The sequence below is a fragment of the Symphalangus syndactylus genome, chromosome 13, assembly GCF_028878055.3.
Source record: "Symphalangus syndactylus isolate Jambi chromosome 13, NHGRI_mSymSyn1-v2.1_pri, whole genome shotgun sequence".
NCBI lineage: Eukaryota > Metazoa > Chordata > Mammalia > Primates > Hylobatidae > Symphalangus > Symphalangus syndactylus.
The window spans coordinates 33,411,697-33,435,912 of record NC_072435.2 but is presented as its reverse complement, the minus strand read 5'-3'; the positions used below and the strand labels follow the sequence as shown (position 1 = coordinate 33,435,912).

Here is a 24,216-nt window from a genome sequence, read left to right as displayed (position 1 = left end):
CGATCTCGGCTCACTGCAACCTCCACTTCCCGGGTTCAAGTGATTCTCCTGCCTCAGCCTCCAGAGTAGCTGGGATCACAGGCACGTGCCACTATGCCCAGCTAATTTTTGTATTTTTAGTAGAGACGGGGTTTCACCGTGTTAGCCAGCATGGTCTCGATCTCTTGACCTTGTGATCCACCTGCCTTGGCTTCACAAAGTGCTGGGATTATAGGCGTGAACCACCATGCCCAGCCTAATTTTTGTATTTTTAGTAGAGATGGGGTTCACCATGTTGGCTAGGCTGGTCTCGAATTCCTGACCCAGGTGATCCACCCGCCTTGGTCTCACAAAGTGCTGGGATTACAGGCGTCAACCACCGTGCCCGGCCCTCAAACTAGTATTATTATGACTTTTAAAAAAAAGATCGACTGAAACCCCAAAGTTGTCTCCTCACAAGCTGTCACTAGGTTTTATTTCCCCATCCTGTATCTACATGGTTGCTTATTTAGACCGGTGATTCTCTACCAGGGGCGATTCTTGCTCCCAGGGTCATTTGGCAGAGTCTGGAGACATTTTTGGTTGTTATGGGAGTGAGGGGGGAAGAGGGGTGCTCCTGGCATCTGGTGGGTGGAGGCCAGGGATGCTGTTTAGCACCCTGCAGTGCCCAGGTCGGTCCCATCTCAAAGAACGATCTGGCCCCAAATGCCTATAGTGTCTAGGCTGGGAAACCCTGATTTAGACCCACACGCAGGAATCTAAGCATCCCAGTACTCACTCTGTCACCCGGTGATTAAAGCCACCCCTCTAGCTGTCTGTCATCTCCATCTTTGATAAGTAAGCTTTCTACATCTTTATCTTCCCAAATTACAAGTTAAATGACTGACCGAGACACAGCAGAGGACAGAACCGTGGGTGCCTTCCTACTAAGTTAACATCAGCCCATTAATTAACAGCTTTGTGAACTTCCATCCACCGATGAGCACGGCTAAAAGATGATTACCTCACAACCATCTTGTTTGTTTGTTTATTTATTTTTTGGAGACAGAGTCTCAGCTGGAGTGTAGTGGTGTAATCATAGCTCACTGCAGCCCCAAACTCCTGGGGCTTAAGTGATCCTTCTCCCTCTCTCCCGAGTAGCTGGGACTACAAGTGCACACCACCATGGCTAATTAAAAAAGCTTTTTTTGCCGGGCGCGGTGGCTCACGCCTGTAATCCCAGGACTTTGGGAGGCCGAGGCGGGCAGATCACGAGGTCAGGAGATCGAGACCATCCTGGTTAACTCGGTGAAACCCTGTGTCTACTAAAAATGCAAAAAATTAGCCGGGTGTGGTGGTGGGTGCCTGTAGTCCCAGCTACTTGGGAGGCTGAGGCAGGAGAATGGCGTGAACCCAGGAGGTGGAGCTTGCAGCGAGCCAAGATCGTGCCACTGCACTCCAGCCTGGGCAACAGAGCAAGACTCTGTCTCAAAAAAACAAAAAAAAAATAAAAAGCTTTTTGTTTTTTGTTTTTGGTAGAGACAGGGTCTCGCCATGTTGCCCAGGCTGGTTTTGAACTCCTGGGCTCAATCGATCCTCCTGCCTTGGCCTCCCACAGTGTTGGGATTGCAGGCATGAGCCACCATACCCAGCCCATAACTATCTTAATATCTCTGCGTGCTTCTGATCCTGCCCCCCAAAAATATGGTGTGGGACGTGGTTAGATGCTTTCTATTTCCATGTGTTTGATCCTGTTTCGCCGGCTGAAATGCCAAAGGTCACGGGAACCTGTGACTTGCTTTCCAGTTCTTGCAAGATCCTATAGTGTCAGATGCAACTAGTAAGGGGACTCCTCCAACTCAACAATAAAAAACAAATACTCCCATTCACAAATGGGCACCAGACGTGAACAGACATGTCTCCAAAGAAGAGATACAAATGAGCAGTAAGCACATGAAAAGACGCTCAACATCAGTAGTCACTAGGGAAATGCAAAGCAAAACCGCCCACTTCACACCCACTAAGATGGTATAATTTATTTTATTTACTTTTTTTTTTTCGAGACAGAGTCTTGCTCTGTCACCCAGGCTCCAGTACAGTGGCTTGATCTCAGTTCACTGCAACCTCCGCCTCCCGGGTTCAAGTGATCCTCCTGCCTCAGCCTCCTGAGTAGCTGGGATTACAGGCGCCCGCCACCACGCCCGGCTAATTTATGTATTTTTAGTAGAGACAGAGTTTCGCCATGTTGGCCAGGCTGGTCTGGAACTCCTGACCTCAGGTGATCCGCCCACCTTGAGCTCCCAAAGTGCTGGGATTACAGGCTGAGCCACCGTTCTCGGCCTAAAATGGTATAATTTTAAAAACGGAAAATTACGTGTCTTGGTGAGAAGGCAGAAAAACCAGGACCCTCATACACTGCTGGTAGGAAGGTGAAATGGGGCAGCTGCTATGGAAGACAGCTTGGTGGTTCCTAAAAAAGTCTAGCATAGGCCGGGTGCGGTGGCTCACGCCTGTAATCCCAGCACTTTGGGAGGCCAAAGAGGCCAGAATACGAAGTCAGGAGTCCGAGACCAGCCTGACCAACACTAAAAATACAAAAATTAGCCAGGTGTGGTGGCACGCCCCTGTAATCCCAGCTACTTGGGAGGCTGAGGCAGGAGGATGGTGTGAACCCGGGAGGCGGAGGTTGCAGTGAGCTGAGATCACGCCATTGCACTGCAGCCTGGGCGACAGAGCGAGACTCCGTCTCAAAACAAAACAAAACAAAACAAAACAAAACAAAAACTAAAAACTCAGAAACAAACAAGAAAACACAAAACATGGAAATAAACTAAGTGTGCATGTATAGATGAACGGATAAACAAAATGTGACACACACACACACTGTAATATTATTCGACCTTAAGAAGGAAGTTCTGACACACAGATGGACCTTGAGGTCACTATGCTCAGTGAAATAAGCTAGTCACAAAAGAAAACATCATATGTGACTCCACTTCTAGCAGCTCCCTAGAGTTGTCAGATTCATAGAGACAGGAAGTAGAATGGTGGGTGCCAAGGGCTGGGGAGGGGGATGGAGAGTGAGTGTTTTATGAGGACAGAGTTGCAGCTTGGGAAGCGGAGAAAGTTCTAGAGATGGATGGTGGTGATGGTGGCATCAGCAATGTGAATGTGCTTAATGCCACCAACCTGTGCACTTAAAAATGATTTTTTTTTTAAAAAAGATGCCACTTGGCTGGGTGCGGTGCCTGACACTTGGAATCCCAGCACTTTGGGAGGCCGAGGCAGGCAGATCACTTGAGGTCAGGAGTTCAAGATCAGCCTGGCCAACATGGTGAAAGCCTGTGTCTACTAAAAATACAAAACTTAGCCAGACATGGTGGTGTGCACCTGTAATCCCATCTACTCGGGAGGCTGAGGCAGGAGAACTGCTTGAACCCGGGAGGTGGAGGTTGCAGTGAGCCAAGATCACACCACTGCACTCCAGCCTGGGTGACAGGGCAAGACTCTGTCAAGAAAAGAAATAGAAAAGAAAAGGGAAAGGGAGGGGAAAGGAGGGGAGGGGAGGGGAGGGGAGGGGAAGGGGAAGGGGAAGAGGTAGGGGAAGGGAACGGGAAGAAAAGAAGGAAGGAAAGAGAGAAGCTTGGCATGCAACTTCATTTTTAACATATCTGACAAAAGAAAGTGCCTAAGGCCAGGTCTCAGGCGGAGAGGCCCTGCGCTGCCCAGGCTTGTTCTGAGATCCTCTGCTTCCTTTTGTGCAAATTTCACACTGTTTTCTGGTATCAGGATGGAGGGAGCTTCCATATCACCCATAGATATTGCAGACGCTGAAAAAGCATCTCCCTTGTGAGTATTTCTCTTGACACTGGGTACAGGCCAGATGCTGAAGTATAAGAGGTCCCAGCAAAACAATTCCACCCCCTGAGGCCTTCTCAGGAAGGGCAGTGTGTGGCATCTTTTAAACAATTATGTTAATTCTATTGACTGGGCAGAAATCAAAATGACAAGGGTGAAAAACTTTTTTTTTTTTGAGATGGAGTCTCACGCTGCTGCCCAGGCTGGAGTACAATAGCACAATCTCAGATCACTGCAACCTCTGCTTCTCAGGTTCAAGCGATTCTTGTGCCTCAGCCTCCCAAGTAACTGGGATTATAGGTGCACGCCACCACAGCCAGCTAATTTTTGTATTTTTAGTAGAGATGGGGTTTCACCATGTTGGCCAGGCTGGTCTTGAACTCCTGACCACAGGTGATCTGCCCGCCTCAGCCTCCCAAAGTGCTGGGATTACAGGCGTGAACCACCACGCCCAGCCCCTGAAAAACATTTTGATGAAAAGAAAACTGATTCGAAAAGATTAATTCAGGTCTAGTTACATAGCTGAAATCTTCCAGAAAGCTGGAAGATTTATATACATATATATGTATACATATATATATATATTTCAAGCCAACAATTTTAATGTGGGAAATAAACAGCAAATAAATGTCAGCAGAGGTGGCTCTAAGAAGGGCAGAGGAAACCAAACACCTGAGAGGGGCCGGGGGTTTCTCTTTCAGCAGATCAAAAGCACTCAGTCACAGGCGGAAGGCAGGGCAGAAAAACAGGTGTGCAGAATGCCAGGAAAAAACCTGTTTGCCTTCAATGGGTGGGGAAATTATTCAAGGGCACTGCATTTCTGGAAAAAGGGAACTGAAATGATGTCAAGGCAGGTGAACCTTAGAAAAACCCTTCACAGGCCGGGCATGATGGCTCACGCCTGTAATGATGGCTCACGCCTGTAATCCCAGCACTTTGGGAGGCCGAGGCGGGTGGATCATTAGGTCAGGAGTTCAAGACCAGCCTGGCCAACATGGTAAAACCCCATCTCTACTAAAAAAAAAAAAAAAAAAAAAAAATTAGCCGGGTGCGGTGGCAGGCACCTGTAATCCCAGCTACTTGGGAGGCTGAGACAGGAGAATCACTTGAACTTGGAGGGCGGAGGTTGCAATAAGTAAGCTGAGATCGCACCACTGCACTCCGGCCTAGGCGACAGAGTGAGACTCCATCTCAAAAAAAAAAAAAAAAAAAAGAAAAGAAAAAGAAAAACCCTTCACAGGCCAGGCGCGATGGCTCACGCCTGTAATCCCAACACTCTGGCAGGCCGAGGTGGGCCTCGGCTCAAGTGTGACGTCAAGTGTTTGAGACCAGCCTGGCCAACATGGTGAAACCCCGTGTTTACTAAAAAATACAAAAATTAGCTGGAGGTGGTGGCAGGCGCCTGTAATCCCAGCTACTCGGGAGGCTGAGGCAGGAGAATAGCTTGAACTCAGGAGGTGGAAGTTACAGTGAGCCAAGATTGTACCACTGCACTCCAGCTTAGGTGATAGAGTGGCCTCATCTCAAAAAAGAAAAAAGGCCCTTCACAGGGAGTTTCCAATCTAATCCAAACTCTCGCAGAGGCCAATCTTTCCATAGCATGGACTGGGACTGCCATAGGTCTTTTTTTGTTTTTTAAGAAACAGGGTCTCGCTCTTGCCCAGGCTGGAGTGCAGTGGTACAATCACAGCTCACTGCAGTCTCGAACTCCTGGACTCAAGCGATCTTCCTGCCTCAGCCTCCCAAGTAGCTGGGACTACATGTGCACACTACCTACCTGCAGTCACCACGCATGGCTAAGTTTATCTATTTCTTTTTGTAGAGATGGGGTCTCACTACGTTGCCCAGGCTGGTCTTGAACTCCTGGGTTCAAGTGATCCTCCCGCCTTAGCCTCCCAAAGTGTGAGATTACAGGCGTGAGCCACTGCACTCAGCCAGTCTTGTTGTTTTAATCTGGGGGGACTCAAACTCTATGTTGAATACCCCTAGGCTTGCAAATACCACAACAGATCATTATTCCCTTAGGAAACACACTGCAGGATAAAGAGGGGCCCCTTGGGGAGCTGCTGCTCATGGATGGGCCCAGATTGTGAAGAGGCCAACCTGGGACACAGCTGCTGAGCTCATGAGACAGCTGAGGGCCTCCTGTTCCCTAAGCCACATCCCTCGCCAAATTTACAGTCAGATCATCGGGGCCCTAGAAACAGAACTGTAAAAATGATGAGTCTACTGTAAGGGCTGGTGAACCCCTACTGTCTGTGGGCTGGCCACCTGTTTTTGTAAATAAAGTTTTATCAGAACACGGCCACGCCCACTTGTTTCTCTGTTGTCTGTGGCTTCTTTTGAGTTGAGTGGCCGTGACAGAGGCTATGTGGCCTGCAGAGCCTGAAATATTTACTATCTGGCCCTTTCTTTTTTTCTTTTTTTTTTTTTTGAAACAGGGTCTCACTTTGTCATCCAGCCTGGAGGCAGTGGTGCGATTTTGGCTCACTGCAACTTCCACCTCCCGAGTTCATGCAATTCTCCTGTCTCACCCCCCAAGTAGCTGGGATTATAGGCATAAGCCATCATGCCTGGAGAATTTTTGTATTTTTAGTAGAGATGGGGTTTCACCATGTTACCCAGGCTGGTCTCCAACTCCTGGGATCAAGTGATCTGCCCACCTCAGCCTCCTGAAGTGCTGAGATTACAGGCATGAGCCACCACACCCAGCCTACTACGCCTTCTTTTTTTTTTGGGAGACGGAGTCTGGCTCTGTCACCCAGGCTGGAGTGTAGTGGTGCAATCTCAGCTCACTGCAAGCTCCGCCTCCCGGGTTCACACCATTCTCCTGCCTCAGCCTCCCGAGTAGCTGGGACTACAGGCGCCGCCACCACGCCTGGCTAATTTTTTTGTATTTTTAGTAGAGACAGGGTTTCACCATGTTAGCCAAGATGGTCTCCATCTCCTGACCTCATGATCTGCCCATCTCCGCCTCTACCTAGCTCTTAACAGAAAAAGTTTGCTGGTCCCTGGCCTACTATATCTAATTGGTTTGTTCTGTAAGGGAGGGCCTATTTCCAAGAATTCAAATGCAACCAGCTGGGCTCATGCAGTCTGGGAACTCCCAATGCGCTATCCCTGATGTGCAGAAGGAACCGGAATAAAAGGAGTGGCAAAGTGGATTCGCTGTGCAAAGTCATTACTGAATTCCGGAGCCCTGAAATTGCCCATGCTGGGAGCAAACAGGCCACAAACAAGTAGCAAAGAGGTTGGTTTCTTTCTTTTTTTTTTTTGAGACGCAGTCTCACTCTGTCGCCCAGGCTGGGGTAAAGTGGCTCAATCTCAGCTCGCTTCAACCCCCGCCTCTCGGGTTCCAGCAATTCTCCTGCCTTAGCCTCCTGAGTAGCTGGGATTACAGGCGCCCACCACCACACTCGGCTAATTTTTGTATTTTTAGTAGAGACGGGGTTTTCACCATGTTTGGCCAGGCTGGTCTTGAACTCCTGACCTCAGGTGATCTGCCCACCTTGGCCTCCCAAAGTGTTGAGATTACCAGCGTGAGCCACCATGCCTGGCCAGTGGTTGGCTTCTGAGCATCTCAAGTTCCCTACCATCCTGAGTATGATGGCTATAACTTTTTTTTTTTTTGAGACGGAGTCTTGCCTTGTCGCCCAGGCTAGAGTGCAGTGGCACGAACTCCGCTCACTGCAAGCTCTGCCTCCCGGGTTCGTGCCATTCTCCTGCCTCAGCCTCCCAAGTAGCTGGGACTACAGGCACCCACCACCACGCCTGGCTAATTTTTGTATTTTTTTTTTAGTAGAGACGGGGTTTTACTGTGTTAGCCAGGATGGTCTCGATCTCCTGACCTCATGATCCGCCTGTCTCGGCCTCCCAAAGTGCTGGGATTACAGGTGTGAGCCACTGTGCCAGGCGGCTGTAACTATTAATATAAGTCAGCAACCAGCTCCTATGCTAGGAAAATTCCAGAACCTTGCAAAGACCTTCATTAGCATTCCTTTTAGAACTGCAGCAGTGTGAGCTTGAATATATTTTAACATGTCCTGTGTCTCAAGGTCAGCTTGTAAGCTAGGTGCAGGGGTAGGCAGCTGGTACAGCTTTGTTTTTTGCCCTCTCTGAATCTATAAAACTTTTGTGTTTGATGAAGGTGGTATTTGAATGCAGGGGAAGGAACAGATTATATGGAGTATAGGCACACGGCCAGACATTTAACAGACTGTAATATCAGATTTCTACTCATACTTTTTGGCAAATTATATTCACAGAGAATTCAGATTTAGAAGCTTTTCAAAAAGAATCTGGAGGCCAGGTGTGGTGGCTCACGCTTGTAATCCCAGCACTTTGGGAGGCTGAGGTGGGTGGATCACCTGAGGTCAGGGGTTCGAGACCAGCCTGGCCAACATGGTGAAACCTCGTCTCTACTAAAAATACAAAAATTAGCCAAGCGTGGTGGCACGCGCCTATAATCCCAGCTACCTTGGAGGGTGAGGCATGAGAATGGCTTGAACCCAAGTGGATGGTGGAGGTTGCAGTGAGCCGAGATCGCACCATTGCATTCCAGCCTGGGTGACGAGCGAGACTCCGTCTCAATAACAACAACAAAAAGAATCTGGCATTCTCCCGAAGACCTCCTCTTTCCTCTCTGCAATTAACTGGTTCTAAAGAGTGAGACCTTCTACATTTACTTCAACTTCAAAATATTGGAAAATCACTGTGTTGTAAAGAGCCTAAGAAATGAGTGCCAATAGCTTGTAAACTTGTTCTAGGCTGGGAATGGTGGCTCACACCTGGAATCCCAGTGTTTTGGGAGGCTGAGGCAGGAGGATCCCTTGAGCCCAAGAGTTTAAGACCAGCCTGGGCAATATGGCGAAACCCCATCTCTACAAAATAGCATTAAAAAAACCAACAATTAGCCAGGCATGGTGGTGCATGCCTGTGGTCCCCGCTACTCAGGAGGCTGAGGTGGGAGGATTGCTTGAACCTGGCAGATAGAGGTTGCAGTGAGCTATGATCGCACCACTGTACTCCAGCCTGGGCAACAGAGCAAGACCCTGTTTCAAAAACAAAAACTAAAACAAAACAAATATGTTGTTTACAAATCACTAGAAATAGGAGGTTCCTGAAGTGGGCTGAATTCATGTCCACTGAGAACCCTGGAATGTGGACTTCTTTGGAAAGACAGCCTGGGGCAGAGGTCATTAGTTAAGGATCTCGGGATGAAATTTCGATTTAGGGTGGGCCCTAGAGCCTATGACTGGTGTGTAGAGAAAGGAGAGGGAGATTTAGAGACACAGATACAGAGTGGAAACACACACACAGGTGAAGGCCACGTGACCACGGAGGGTGTGGAATGACATGGCTACAAGCCGAGGAATCCCTGGGGCCACCTTTTAGAAGTTGAAAGAGTTCGCCGGCGCGGTGGCTCACACCTGTAATCCCAGCACTTTGGGAGGCAGAGGCGGGCAGATTGCCTGAGGTCAGGAGTTTGAGACCGGCCTGACCGACATGGTGAAATCTCGTCTCTACTAAAAGTACAAAAAATAAGCTGGACATAGCAGCCGGCACCTATAATCCCAGTTACTGGGGAGGCTGAGGCAGGAGAATCGCTTGAACTCCATAGACAGAGGTTGCAGTGAGCCAAGATCATGCCATTACACTCCAGCCTGGGTGAAAGAGTGAGACTCCATCTCTCAAAAAAATAAAAATAAAGCACCCGAGTCTGTCGCACACAATAAAGATGAGTACAGTTTGGTAACACTTTGTATCCTATTATTTTATGTGTGCCCATTGGGCCATGGTATAGAATGTTCTGTTTTTGGTCAAAACAAAATGCATCCATCTGAAGGAGCCACAAGAGAGTCCCAGAGGCCCCTGTCTTCAGGCCCAACCATCGGGCGAATCTTTCAGACCAACAGAGAGCTACCCTCATGCTAAAATACTCCAGGACTGGGATGTTCAGGTGGGATTAGCTCCACAATCTATCTAAAAGGCCTTTTAGTTGAGACATGGCAAAACCCCGTCTCTACTAAAAATACAAAAATTAGCCGGGTGTGGTGGGGGGTGCCTGTGATCCCAGTTACTGGAGAGGCTGAGGCAGAAGAATCGCTTGAACCTGGGAGACAGAGGTTGCAGTGAGCCGAGATTGAGCCACTGCACTCCAGCCTGGGTGACAGAGCGAGACTCCATCTCAAAAAAAAAAAAAAAAAAAGACAGAGATCCTCCTGCCTCAGCCTCGCAGAGCGGGTTTGCTTTGGGTTTCTACCTAACTGTGTTTCTGCTTTTTTGACTTGACAACAGTTGTCCAGATCAGTCGGTATTTACAGGACAACAGAGAACGCAGCCCAAGAAGCCCCTCGAGCATCTAACTGGCTCCCTGGAGCCAGGACAGGAAAGGGATCAACAATGAACACACAAGGTCAGGTCAACTCAGTGAAAAGGCCCCAGGGCAGCCCGTACCTGCCTCTGGCAAGGTGCTCCTTACTATTCCTTCACATTTCTTCTTACAGATTACAAATAACTAGGCTAGGTGCAGTGGCTCATACCTGTAATCCCAGCACTCTGTGAGGCTGAGGCAGGAGGATCTCTTTTTTTTTTTTTTTTTGAGATGGAGTCTCACTCTATTGCCCAAGCTGAAGTGCACTGGCTCAATCTCGGCTGACTGCAACCTCCGCCGCCTCCCGGGTTCAAGTGATTCTCCTGCCTCAGCCTCGTCAGTAGCTGGGATTACAGGCACCAGACACCATGCCTGGCTAATTTTTGTATTTTCAGTAGAGATGAGGTTTTGCCATGTTGGCCAGGCAGGTCTTGAACTCCCGACCTCAGGTGATCCGCCTGCCTTGGCCTCTCAAAGTGCTGGGATTACAGGCGTGAGTCACGAGCCCAGCAGGAGGATCTCTTGAGCCCAGGAGTTCAAGACCAGCCCAGGCAACACAGCGAGGCTTCATCTCTACAAAAAATAAAAATTTAGCCGGGCACGGTGGCGCACACCTGTAGTGCCAGCTACTTAGGAGGACAAAGCGGGAGGATCGCTTGTGCCCAGGAGGTCAAGGCTTCAGTGAGCTATGATTCCTCTATCCTGGGCAATAGAGCAAGACTGTCTCAAAAAAAAAAAAAAAAAGAAAGAAAGAAAGAAAGAAAAAGCTAAGTTTAGGCAACAACGTAAATGAACCTTGCAATCGTTATGCTAAGTAAAAGAAGCCACATTAATACATCAAGTATACTGTAAGATTCCACTGACATGAAAAGTCTAGAATAGACAGATCTAGAGACAGAAAGTAGGGTCATGGCTGCTGGGGGCTGGGAGGATGGGGGAATGAGCAGTGAAAGCTACGGGTGTGAGCTTCTCTTGTGGGTGATGACAATGTTCTGAAATTATAGTAGTGACAGCTGCACCACTCTGTGCACATAGTAAAAATCACTGATTTGGCCGGGCGTGGTGGCTCACGCCTGAAATCTCACCACTTTGGGAGGCCAAGGCGGGCGGATCGCTTGAGGTCAGGAGTTCGAGACCAGCCTGGCCAACATAGTGAAACCCTATCTCTACTAAAAATACAAAAACTAGCCGGGCGTGTTGGCCTGCACCTGTAGTCCCAGCTACTTGGGAGGCTGAGGCAGGAGAATCGCTTGAACCCGGGAGGTGGAGGTTGCAGTGAGCCGAGATTGCGCCACTGCGCTCCAGCCTGGGTGACAGAGTGAGACTCTGTCTTGGAAAAAACAAAACAAACACATTGAATTGTACACTGTAAAGGGGTGAATTTTATGGTATGTGAATTACATTATCCCAATTTTAAATTTGCAATAATATAATATAAATTGTGATAATATAATTATCCTGACCAGCAGCAGCTGGTCAAGAGGGCTTTCTGGGTCATACCTGGGCTACACCTGCTGCGAGGCTCTCACCTCGTCACATTGGATGGCACAGACACACTTTGTAACCTTCTCCTACATGGTCCTACGTGGCAGGGCCCAGCACGTGGGCACACTGACATTCTCCTGGGCATTAGGCAATCTGTTAACCTAGCCCCACACCACTTACAGGGCAAGCTGGTCCCCTTTCCTTTAGGGTTCTCTTAGCTTTACCCGCCAGTCTTCCTGCTACTCAGTCTCAAACCGTTCCTTAAAATTCTGTCCCATTGCCACTGTGCTTCCAGTTCTTATCTCATCTCTTCCTCTCTTTGTAACTGCTTTACTGAGATAGAGTTCTCATATCATACAATTCACCCTTTGAAAGCGTCTAGTTCAATGGTTCTTAGTATATTCACAGAGTTGTGCATCCATCATCACAATCTATTTTATTTATTTATTTATTTTATTTTTTGAGACAGAGTCTCGCTCTGTTGCCCAGGCTGAAGTGCAGTGGCAGGATCTCAGCTCACTGCAACCTCCGTCTCTGGGGTTCAGGCAATTCTCATGCCTCAGCCTCCCGAGTAGCTGGGTCTACAGGCACACGCCATCATGCCTGGCTAATTTTTGTATTTTTAGTAGAGATCAGGCTTCACCATGTTGGCCAGGCTGGTCTCGAACTCCTGACCTTGTGATCTGCCCATCTTGGCCTCCCAAAGTGCTGGGATTACAGGCACGAGCCACTGCGCCCAGCCTACAATCAATTTTAGAATGCCTCCATCACCTCAAAAAGAAACCCCATTACCTTGACCATCACTCCCCACTCCACTACACCCAGCCCGTGGCAACCACTAATCCACTTTCTGTCCTTGTGGATTCATCTGTGGTGTACATTTCATATAAATGGAATCATACAGCAGGTGGCCTTTAGGGACTGGCTTCTTTCACTGAGCAAGTTTTTTCTTTTTCATGGCTAAGTAATATTCCACAGTATGGTAGGACCACATTTTATGTATCCATTCCTCAGGTGATGGACATTTAGGCTGTCTCTACTTTCTGGCTATTTGGAATAATGCTACTATGAACATCCCTCTGCAAGTTTTTGTGTAGGACCTATGTTTTCATTTGTCTTAGGAATCTACAGAGGAACAGAATTGCTGGGTCCTATGTTAATTCAAGGTTTAAGCTTTTGAGGAACTGCCTGTTTCCCAAGGCAGCTACACCAACCTATATTCCCACCAGCAGTGTACGAGGGTCCCAATTTTTCCATTTTCCCATCTCTCTTAGGGACGGCACAATGGTTCATGCCTATAATCCCAGCACTTTGGGAAGCCAAGGCAGGCAGATTGCTTGAGTGCAGGAGTTCAAGACCAGCCTGGGCAACATGGTAAGACCCCTGTCTCTCCAAAAAATAAAAAAAATTAGCCAGGTGTGATCGCGTGTGCCTGTGGTTCCAGCTATTTGGGAGGCTAAGGTAGGAGGATCACTTGAGCCCAGGAGGTTGAGGCTGCAGTGGGCTATGATCGTGACACTGCACTCCAGCCTGGGCGACAGGGCAAGACCCTGACTCAAAACCAAAACAAACAAAACCTCATTGGTTAGGAGCCCCCAAGTGGACATCACAAAGGGTCACAGGGACCCACCATGGCCACCACACCCTGGCATTGTCAGCGCTACAGAGCTGACCCCTTGCTGCCTCCAGCACCCAAGGATGCTGAAATCCTTTGCTCTACATTCTATCTGGTCCGTCACTATCCATTTCACCCCTGTAAGGGAACTACTGAGTCCGGTAATCCCTATTGTGGATAACTTCCCAACTTACTAATGTTTTTAAATTCAATTTCGCTCTTCAAATGAAGCCTCAGCAAATTAGAGGTATCCGTACACAGAGCGTAACTGGGATGTCCCTGTATGCAAGATGATGCTAGATTCCTGCCAAGTAATTTGATGTCGTCCTCCCCTCCTTCCATCCCACACTGCAATGAGAGAGCACCTGCTCAGGACTCCCTCTTTTCATTTATAAATATTTATTTATTTATTTAGAGATAGGGTCTTGCTCTGTTGCCAAGGCTGGAGTGCAGTGGTGTGATCACAGCTCTCTGCAGCCTTGACCTCCCAGGCTCAAGCAATCCTTCCATCTCAGCCTCCCAAGTAGCTGGGGCCGCAGGTGTGAGCCATCACACCTGGCCAATTTTTCAATTTTTTGTAGAGATAGGATTCTTGCTATGCTATCCAGGCTGGTCTTGAACTCCTGGCCTCAGTAGTCCTCCTGCCTCAGCCTTCCAAAGTATTGGGATTACAGGTGTGAGCTGCTGTGCCCGGCCAATTTTTGTTTTCATTTTTGAGCTGAGACTTTCTCCAGACCAACTCCCTCTTTTCACTTTTTCTCCTCCTGAAACCCACACATAAGAATGATGAACTGAGCCAGGTATGGTGGCCGATGCTTGTAGTCCCAGCTACTCAGGAGGCTAAGGCAGGAGGAACACTTTATTTTTTATTTTTATTTATTTATTTTCTTTGAGACGGAGTCTCGCTCTGTCGCCCAGGCTGGAGTGCAGTGGCGCAATCTCGGCTCACTGCAAGCTCCACCTCCCGGGTTCACGCCATTCTCCTGCCTCAGCCTCTCCGAGTAGCTGGGACTACAGGCGCCCGCCACCACGCCCGCCTAATTTTTTGTATTTTTAGTAGAGACAGGGTTTCACCGTGGTCTTGATCTCCTGACCTCGTGATCCGCCCACGTTGGCCTCCCAAAGTGCTGGGATTACAAGCGTGAGCCACTGCACCCAGCCAGGCAGGAGGAATACTTTAACCCAGGAGTTTGAATTTAGCCTGGACAACACAGCAAGACCCTGTTTTTTTTTTTAAAAAATAATAAGATGCCCTGGAATTAAATACTGATGACTGTTGCTTAACTCTGTGAATATACTAAAACACACCAAATGGTACACTTTTAAAAGGTGAATTTTATGCTGTGCTAATTATATTTCAATAAAGCTGCTGTATTAAAAAAGTGACGTGAATTAAAAATGTAACCATCCACAGTGTGTTAAATGTGTACTTAGTGAAACCTTTAGAATATATATTTTTTCAATATATGACCATAAATCAGTGTATGAAGCCGTGCATGCTGACTCACATCTATAATACCAACACTTTGGGAGATGAAGGTAGGAGGATCACTTGAGTCCATGAGTTTGAGACCAGCCTGGGCAACCCTATCTCTAACACACACAGAAAAATACAAAAATTAATTGGGCGCAGTGGTACGCACCTATAGTCCTAGCTCCTTGGGAGGCTGAAGTGGGAGGATTGCTTGAGCCTAGGAGGTCGAGGCTGTAGTGAGCTGTGATCACACCACTGCTCTCTAGCCCAGGTGATAAGAGCGAAACTCTGTCTCAAAAAAAAAAAAAAAGGCCAGGCACAGTGGCTCACGCCTGTAATCCCAGCACTTTGGGAGGGCGAAGCGGGTGGATCATGAGGTCAGGAGATCGAGACCATCCTGGCTACCACGGTGAAACCCCGTCTCTACTAAAAATACAAAAAATTAGCCAGGCGTGGTGGCGGGCACCTGTAGTCCCAGCTACTCAGGAGGCTGAGGCAGGAGAATGGCATGAACCCGGAGGTGGAGCTTGCAGTGAGCCAAGATCGCACCACTGCACTCCAGCACTCCAGCCTGGGGGACAGAGCAAAACTGTGTCTCAAAAAAAAAAAAAAGGAAAAAAGTTAGTGTATCTACTGCTTTGAACATATCCAACATAACCAGACTAGAACTCTATACTCAGTTGAAACTATGAATCTATCTCCGACAAAAGCAGAGAAGCAAGCAAACTTAATTTAGTTCACATACAACTTAATTTGCATCATAAAAATGAGAACAACTGTTGTCACTGAACACTCTCGGAGGACATTATTTTACCCAGTTTCCCTCCCTCACCCGGTCAGCCACAATCCTCCTCCAAAAAAATTCCTCCAGGCAGCTGTGGGGCTTCCACTGGTGCTGTTCTGCACCTAGAGAGAGGGTTTTCAAAACACAGTAGTTCTTGACCATCTCAGGGGGAAAGTAAAGTTTACCTAACAAATAACAAAGAAACAGCTATTGGCTGGACTTCATATAAGGTCTCTGGGCTTTTAAATGATTTTCAGAGAGGTGGCAGCAAAAATGTTTTGTAAGTCATAGAGTTTGAAGAGATGGAAACATTGAGTGAGAATGAGGGAGATCTTGACACACGATCTGAACTATGTTAAACACGTGCTAGGTAAACACCCAGGGAGGCGCAGCTAGTCACCACGGCCCTGGCCCACAAAGGGCAATGGCCTTGAAGCCGTAATTGCTACTGTGTGACAAGAATGAAAATTATACCACAGCTAGGCCAGAAACAATGCATGTGCCACTTCCACTTTCAAATTGGGGACATTCTCAAGTCGATTTAAGAAAGAAAGACAGAAAGAACCAAAGAATCTCTTTTCTTTCTTTTTTCTTCTTCTGAGACAGTCTAGCTCTGTTGCCCAGGCTGGAGCGCAATGGCGCGATCTCGGCTCACTGCAACCTCTGCCTTCCAGGTTTAAGCGATTCTCCTGCCTCAGCCTTCCAAGTAGCTAGGATTACAGGTGCACACCACCACACCCAGCTAATTTTTGTATTTCTTAGTAGAGATGGGGTTTCACCCTTTTGGCCAGGCTGGTCTCGAACTCCTGGCCTCTCTGCCTGCCTCGACCTCCCAAGGTGTTGGGATTACAGGTGTGAGCCATGGTGCCTGGTCTCTTTTCTGCTTCTCTAAGGTATGCCATTTAAAAATGAAATATGACCGGGCGTGGTGGCTCATGCCTGTAATCCCAGCTCTCTTAGAGGCCAAGGAGGGGCGATTACCTGAGACGTCAGCCTGGCCAACATGACAAAACCCCACCTCTACTAAAAGTACAAAAAATTAGCTGGGCATGGTGGTACATGCCTGTAATCCCAGCTACTTGGGAGGCTGAGGCAGAATTGCTCGAACTTGGGAGGCGGAGGTTGTAGTGAGCCAAGATCACACTACTGTACTCCAGCCTGGGCGCCAGAGCGAGACCGTCTCAAAAAGAAAAAGGAAACACACTTTGAAGTATAGATACACGATGGCATGGGTAAATCTAGCTTAGTAACAAATGCAGCACTTTGCATAGCTCTCATTTTTGTGGTGAGAGTACTTAACGTCCGCTCTTCTTGCATTTTTCAAGAATACGTCATATTGTACATGATAAACATATACACTATTATCTGTCAGTTAAAAAAACAAAAACAAAAACCACAGGCTGTGGCAGCTCACACCTGTCATCCCAGCACTTCGGGAGGCTGAGGTGGGAGGATCACCTGAGTCCAGGACTTCAAGACCAGCCTGGGCAACATAGCGAGGCCCCACAAAATTCTTTTTTTTTTTTTTGAGAAAGAGTCTTGTTCTGTTGCCCAGGCTGGAGTGCAGTGGCACAATCTCGGCTCACTGCAGCCTCCACCACCTGAGTTCATGCCATTCTCCTGCCTCAGCCTCCTGACTACCTGGGACTACAGGTGCACGCCACTATGCCCAGCTAATTTTTTGTATTTTTAGTAGAGACGGGGTTTCACCGTGTTAGCCAGGATGGTCTCCATCTCCTGACCTCGTGATCTGCCCGCCTCGGCCTCCCAAAGTGCTGGGATTACAGGTGTGAGCCACCGCGCCTGGCCCAAAAAATTTTTAAAAACTAGCCAGACATGGAGGCACATGCCTGTAGTCCCAGCTACTTGGGAGTTTGTGGCAGGAGGATTATTTGAGCCCAGGAGTTCCAGGCTGTAGTGAGCTATGATTGTGCTATTGCACTCCAGTCTGGGCAACAGAGTGAGACCCTGTCTCTAAAAAGAAACAAAATTTTTTTAAGTAAAATCATATACTCATTTCAGAAGAAAACAAAAACGAAATAAGCTATACAAAACCAAAACAAAGTAACATTTACAAAAATGAAATGTATTATGCCTGCCAGCTGTCTGCTCTTTTTTGCTCCAGAACAAACACATCTTTTTTTTTTTTTTTTTTTTTTTTTCTCAGAATGGCTTGTTGACCTACAGAAATAGCAAACTACTGATAAAGTGTAAACGCTGACCCGGTCCAAACAACATCCGAGATGCTCAAATTTTCCAAACTCTTTATAATTTGGAATGTTAACCCAAACATCCAAGCCTGGGAGCATTCGCATACGCAAAGGGTGTATAACACTGATGGAAAGTTTGCCGTATGCCAGATACTTCTGTGATGCACCTTACACAGATTACCTCATAGAAACCCTAACCAACCCTTATTCCCATTTTAAAGATGGGAAGACGGAAACTTAGTGAAGTTACACGGCTAACAGGTGGTGGAACTGGGACCAGAACCCAGCTCGGATCTGACCTCAAGCCTGCGCTCCTAACACTTCTTGTTTTTATTTTTTTATTTTTGTAGACAGAGTCTTGCTCTGTTGCCAGGCTGGAGTGCAGTGGCCCCATCGTAGCTCACTGCAACTTCCGCCTCCCAAGTTCAAGTGATTCCCCTGCCTCAGCCTCCAGAGTAGCTGGGACTACAGGCGCCCACCACCATGCCCGGCTAATTTAGTGTTTTAGTAGAGATGCGGTTTCACCATGTTGGCCAGGATGGTCTCGATCTCCTGACTCGTGATCCACCCGCCTTGGCCTCCCAAAGTGCTGGGATTACAGGCTTGAGCCACCGCGCCCGGCCGCTCCTGACACTTCTTACAGCTGGAGGATTAATCATTCACTCAGACACCTGCAAAACTCATCCCTTGGCCACTGGGCTGTCTATACTGTCCTGAACTCTCTCTCTGGTCAATGGGAGGAGAATGCGCCCCTTCAAAGCTACTGGCTGGAGCTTCATCTCCGAGAAAACAAGGCAAAGGGGAAAAAGTTGTGTTGGCCGCTTCGCTTCCGTGGTAAAACTTTAAGAACGTTTTTTAACCCTGTGGTCCAGGCTTTAATCTCAACAGAGCAAGACATAAGAGGCAGATAGCTACAGCAAAACACACAAGTGCTGGTCGAATTAACGCAGGAACAGAAAACCAAATACCGCACTTTCCCACTTGTAAGTGGAGCTAAACCTTGGGTACTCATGGACACAAAGAAGGCAACAGAAACTGGGCTCTACTAGAGCGGGGAGGGAAGGAGGAGGTCAAGGGTTGAAACACTAACTATTGGGTACTATGCTCAGTACCTGGGTGACGAGATCAGTCACACCCCAAACCTCAGCATCACGCAATATATCCAGGTAACAAACCTGTACATGTACCCCCTCAATCTAAAATAAAAGTTGAAATTCAAAAACGTAAAACAAAACGAAACATACAAGGATCAGGGGAAAGCTTCTGGTTCCCGTCCGCAATGAAAGCACCAACTGAGTTCTTATACAAGAAACTAAAACCCATGGCACAGATAGTTCTCATGGTTTTGCACCCAAACGCTCCCTGCCAGGGAGGGCTGTCTGCTCCGGGATGTGAGGGTTCTCCCGAGAGGCCTGAAATACGACGGTGCTGGGTATTGTGGTGGGTTCCATTCCATTCCTGGTCCCGCCCCGGGCACTCCTGAACGAGGAGCAGAGGCTGGGGCTCGAGTGACCCCCTCCTCTCCTCTCCTGGAGGAGAGTAAGCTGCAGCATCCCAGGACTGGCTGGGGCTCGGATGGAGCCGGCGGGCATCGTCTGCACCTCTGCACCCTGCAATCGCCGCCTAGAGCCTCCATGCATTGAAGGAGCAACCTGCACCCCCGCACCGGTTCTCCAGGAGCCGGCGGGAGGCCCGAGGCAGCCCCGGGGGTCCTGCGCCCCAGGCCACCCCCTGAAGAGACCGAGGGCCCCCTCCTGAGCCCCGTTTTCCTCGGGACCGCCCCGCCGCCGCCCTCACCTCGGCCCGATAGCCCGCAGGCCGCTCTCCGCCAGCTCCTCTGCCACTCTCGCAGCCGCCTCCGATGCCTCCGCCCGGCCTCCCCAGATCCACAGTAGCTAGCAGCTGGGAGCCGGAAGCGGGAAGCCGCGCGATGAGAGCGGCGCATGCGCGATTCCGCCTCGGAGGCGGGGCAGAGGGCGTGACCCGGAAGGAGGCGTGCCCTCGACGGCGGGGCGCTCCCGGGGACCTGGGGCTGCTGCTCCCCGAGCCGCGAGGAGGGGGCGTCGGCTCGGCCTTGAGAGGGGCGCGGGCACCGAAGTGGGAGGGTGCTCGCGGCGAGGATGTGGGCGACTTTTGAGGGGCGGGTCAGCGGGGTTGGGGGGTTTTTTGAAGGAGATCAATGCAAGCCTGGCTGTCAGTAGGGCCGGGGCCTCTGAGGGGACAGCCGGGTTGCGGGGATCCAGAGGGAGAGCAGCAGGGTTAGGTGGGCGTTTTGTGGGGTTAACGGAAGCCTGGGTGATTAGCGGGGCTGGGGAGGGAGTCCTGAGGAGGACAGCGGGTTGGGGAATCTCAAGGGGGGTACAGCACAGTTAGGGGGACCCTGAGGGAGGACAGCGGGGTTGGGGGGACCCCGAGGGAGGACAGTGGAGCTGGGGGTGTTTTGGAAGAATCAACGGATGCCTGGAGGGGATGTCAGTGGGCTCCTACGGGCTCGTTAGGATTGGAGGTACCTAAGGGGGGCACCCCCAGTGGTGGGGAGTCTTAGCGGGGAGAGTCCAAGAAATGGAGAGGGCAGGGTCTGTCACCTGAGAAAAAATAAGCAGCATCAGGGAGTGGTGGAGGGATCACTTCAGCCCAGGAGTTCAGGACCACCAGTCTGGGCAACATAGCAAGACCCCATCTCTACAAAACATTTTTTAAAATGAGCAGGGCATGGAGGCGCCTGCCTGTGGTCCCAACTCCTCCAGAGGCTGAGGTGGGAGGATGACTTGAGCCTGGGAGGTCCAGGCTGCAGTGAGCTATGATCATGCCACTGCACTCCAGCCTGGGCAACAGAGCAAGACTGTCTCAAAACAACAACAACAAAAAAGAGGCAGCATAGACTTCAGAAAGGCGGGTCTGGGAAAAATGAATCATATACCTCTCCAGTGGTCTCAGACATCCCAACATACATACCATCAGATCCCCTAAACACAGGCATCCAGGCAGGTGCCATCAGATACCCAAAACAGGCTTCCAAGTAACCCCCAAATATGTCAGACACTCCACATAGGTCCAGCAGATACCCCCAAACACATATTAGATAACCCTAGTACAGATGCTGTCAGATACCCTCAAACAGGTGCTGAGAGTCTGAAACACATACCATACCCTCCCCCATCCACTTCCACACAGGTGCTATTTGGCAGATGTGGATAGGCCAGATGCTTCCCCCAGCACCAGCAACCTCTCAATTGCCATCAGACACCCCAGTCTTGAGGTTGCCTGTCTAATCCAAGTCCCCCCACAGGGGAAGCAGTTGAACAGTAACCAGGAGTCGAGCAGAGCAGCTCTCACCAAGGTTGGCTGGTTAGCCAGTCCCAGAAGATCTCCCCATGGCCAGGCAAGACGGCTCATGCCTGTAATCCTAACACTTTGGGAGTCCGAGGCGGGAGGATCACTTGAGTCCACGAGCTTTGAGATCAGCCTGGGAAACCTTGCATGACCCAGTCTCTGTTTTAGAAAAAAAGATTTCCCAAACCCAATCACTTCAAAACATGCACAATATGTTGTTGAGAGTCCCCAGTTCAGAAGCTGGAGGGTCACGTCCCCAAATGGACTAGCCTTCAGTTCAAGTCCAACCTTCATGGTCCAGAGGAAGGGAGCATGTTCAGGGAATTGGATGTCCCAGAAATGCAAGACGTAATTCACCAGGCACCCTACTGCAGCTGAGGTCAGAAACCCTAACACGGGTGTTTATGAGGGCTCAATGGATGGGCAGCTGTTCCTTCTCTGAGTAGCTGTGGCTTTTGGACTTAGGGGCATGAACCTTATTTTTTCTTTCTCCTTTTTTTTGTTTTTGAGATAGGATCTCACTCTGTCACTCAGGCTGGAAGTGCAGTGGCACAATCATAGCTCATTGCAGCTTCCATCTCCTGGGCTCAAGTCATCCTCCCACCTCAGCCTCCCGAGTAGCTGGGACCACAGGCACGCACCACGTCTGGCTAATGTTTTTGTAGAGACAGCGTTTCACCGTGTTGCCTAGGTTGATCTCGAACTCCTGAGCTCAAGTGATCTGCCCGCCTGGGCCTCCTATGATGCTGGGACTATAGGTGTGAGCCATCATACCTGGTCTTTGAACCTTATTTCTTTCTTTCTGTTTTTCTTTTTCTTTCTTTTTTTAAATTTATTTCTTGAGACGGAGTCTCACTCTGTCACCCAGGCTGCAGTGCAGTGGCACCATCTCGGCTCACTGCAGCCTCCACCTCCTGGGTTCAAGTGATCCTCCTGCCTCAGCCTCCCGAATGCTGGAATTACAGGTATGCACCACTAAGCTAATTTTTGTGTGTGTGTTTTTTTTTTTAGTAGAGTCAGGGTTTCATCATGTTGGCCAGACTGGTCTTGAACTCCTGACCTCAAGTGATCCTCCCATCCCGGCCTCCCAAAGTGCTGGGATTACAGGTGTGAGCCACTGGGTCTGGCCATGAGCCTTATTTCTATAGCTATCTTGGTTATAGGAAACTTCAGGTGGACACAGCCCTCCCCTAAACATAGAAACCAACTTTCTCAGAGACAATTAGGAAGGAGAAACATCTCCCATCTTTCTTTTATTCATCCAACCATTCTGCATTTATGAGTCTTTTTTTTTTTGAGATGGAGTCTCACTCTGTTGCCCAGGCTGGAGTGCAGTGGTGCGATCTTGGCTCACTGCAAACTCTGCCTCCCAGGTTGAAGCAATTCTCCTGCCTCTGCCTCCCGAGTAGCTGGGATTACAGGCACCTGCCACCACACCTGGCTAATTTTTGTATTTTTTGTAGAGATGGGGTTTTACCATGTTGGCCAGGCTGGTCTTGAACTCCTGACCTTAGGTGATCTGCCTGCCTCAGCCTCCCAAAGTGCTTGGATTACAGGCGTGAGCCACCATACCCGGCCTCATTTATGAGGCTTTAGCATGGGCCAGGGGCTCTAAGAGCTAAGGAGATGCAAGGAGCTTAGACCCAAAGCAGGGTTTTCTCAGTCTTGGCACTTTTGACAATTAGGGCTGGATAATTCTCGGTGATGGTGGCAGGGGTGGTCTCCTATGCATTGGAGGGTGTTGAACAGCATCCCTGGTCTCTACCTCCTAGATGCCAGTGGCTCCCCTGGTCCTGAAAAAAATACCTCCAGATGTTTCCTTGGCTGAGAGCAACTGACCTAAGAGACATTCAGACACTTATCCAGCCTAATTCCGACTTCCTGGAGGAAGTGGGCCTGGGCTTTGTCTTAAAAGCATGAGTAAGAGTTAGGTGGGAGAGGGAGTTCCAGGAACAGCGCTGGATGAGCAAGGCACAGCGTATGTGTATGATGTGTATGAACAGCCATGAGACTTCAGGGTGGCTGGGCCGTGGAGTCCAGAGAACCTGAGTAGTGGGAGAGAAGCGTGGAGGGACAGGTGGGGTCGAATCATAAATAGCCTCAAAGGTCAAGGCCAGGAACAGGACTGTCTGGCGTGGTGTCTGTTCTCTGAAAAGCATCCCGACTTTATCATGGAGACCCACCTTCTCTAATTACCTGGAGTGTGACTCATTCTCTGTTCTGTTTGTTTAACTTACTGTGAGGCTGTTTCCTCCATAGGACAGACTGTCACGCCTGGCTTTGAATATCTTTAAAAGCAGGTAGGCCTGTGGGGAGTTATACCTTGGGAGGACCTTTCTCAGCCTACTAGGAATGAGACATGGGTGTTCTGGCCCCTGCATGCCTCCTGACACAGGTGGGGAGGGGTTTGTGGTCAGAGAACGGGGTTAGGGTCTGTGATTTATTATTTTATTTTTATTTTATTTATTTTTTTGAGACAGAGTCTCACTCTGTCAGTAGGCTGGAGTGCAGTGGTGTGATCTCAGCTGACTGCAACCTCTGCTTCCCGGGTTCAAGTGATTCTTCTGCCTCAGTCTCCCGAGTAGCTGGGACTACAGGCAGGCGCCACCATGCCCAGCTAATTTTTGTATTTTTAGTAGAGATGGGGTTTCACCATGTTGGCCAGGATGGTCTCGATCTCTTGACCTCGTGATCTTCCCTCCTCGGCCTCCCGAAGTGCTAGGATTACAGGCGTGAGCCACCACACCTGGCTGGGTCTGTGATTTATTATTATTTTTATTTGTTTCTGCAGCTTTGCAGAGGCAAGGGTCTAGGATTTAAATGCTAGCTTTGCCTCTTACTGGCTGAAAGACTTAGATGACAATAACAAAAAATGAAGAGGATGATGATACAAGATACCATTGCCCGTACGTACCAGACATCATGCTAAGTGAGTGCTACCCACATCACATTTTTCTTTTTCTTTTTTTTTTTTTTTGATACAGAGTCCTCGCTCTGTCGCCCAGGCTGGAGTGCAGTGGCGCAATCTTGGCTCACTGCAACCTCCACCTCTTAGGTTCAAGGGATCCTCCTACCTCAGCTTCCTGAGTAGCTGCGATTACAGGCATATGCCACCATGCCCCGCTA

The 24,216-nt window shown here is 49.1% G+C and overlaps 1 protein-coding gene across 6 annotated transcripts in view; it reads right to left on the bottom strand.

Annotated features, from left to right (window-relative positions):
• ARHGEF18 (Rho/Rac guanine nucleotide exchange factor 18) overlaps positions 1 to 24,216 on the bottom strand; it is a 129,180-nt gene that overhangs the window by 57,929 nt on the left and 47,035 nt on the right. The window contains exon 1 of one of the 6 annotated variants that reach the window (XM_063615757.1): positions 19,555 to 19,706. The exons of 2 other annotated variants lie outside the window; for them this stretch is intronic. In XM_063615757.1, the coding sequence (XP_063471827.1) occupies positions 19,555 to 19,702 (148 nt within the window). In that variant the 5' untranslated portion in view covers positions 19,703 to 19,706. Of the gene's footprint in view, positions 1 to 19,554; positions 19,707 to 24,216 lie in introns of those variants that run through there. 3 more of the 6 variants (XM_055240192.2, XM_063615758.1, XM_063615759.1) reach the window with 3 other exon arrangements.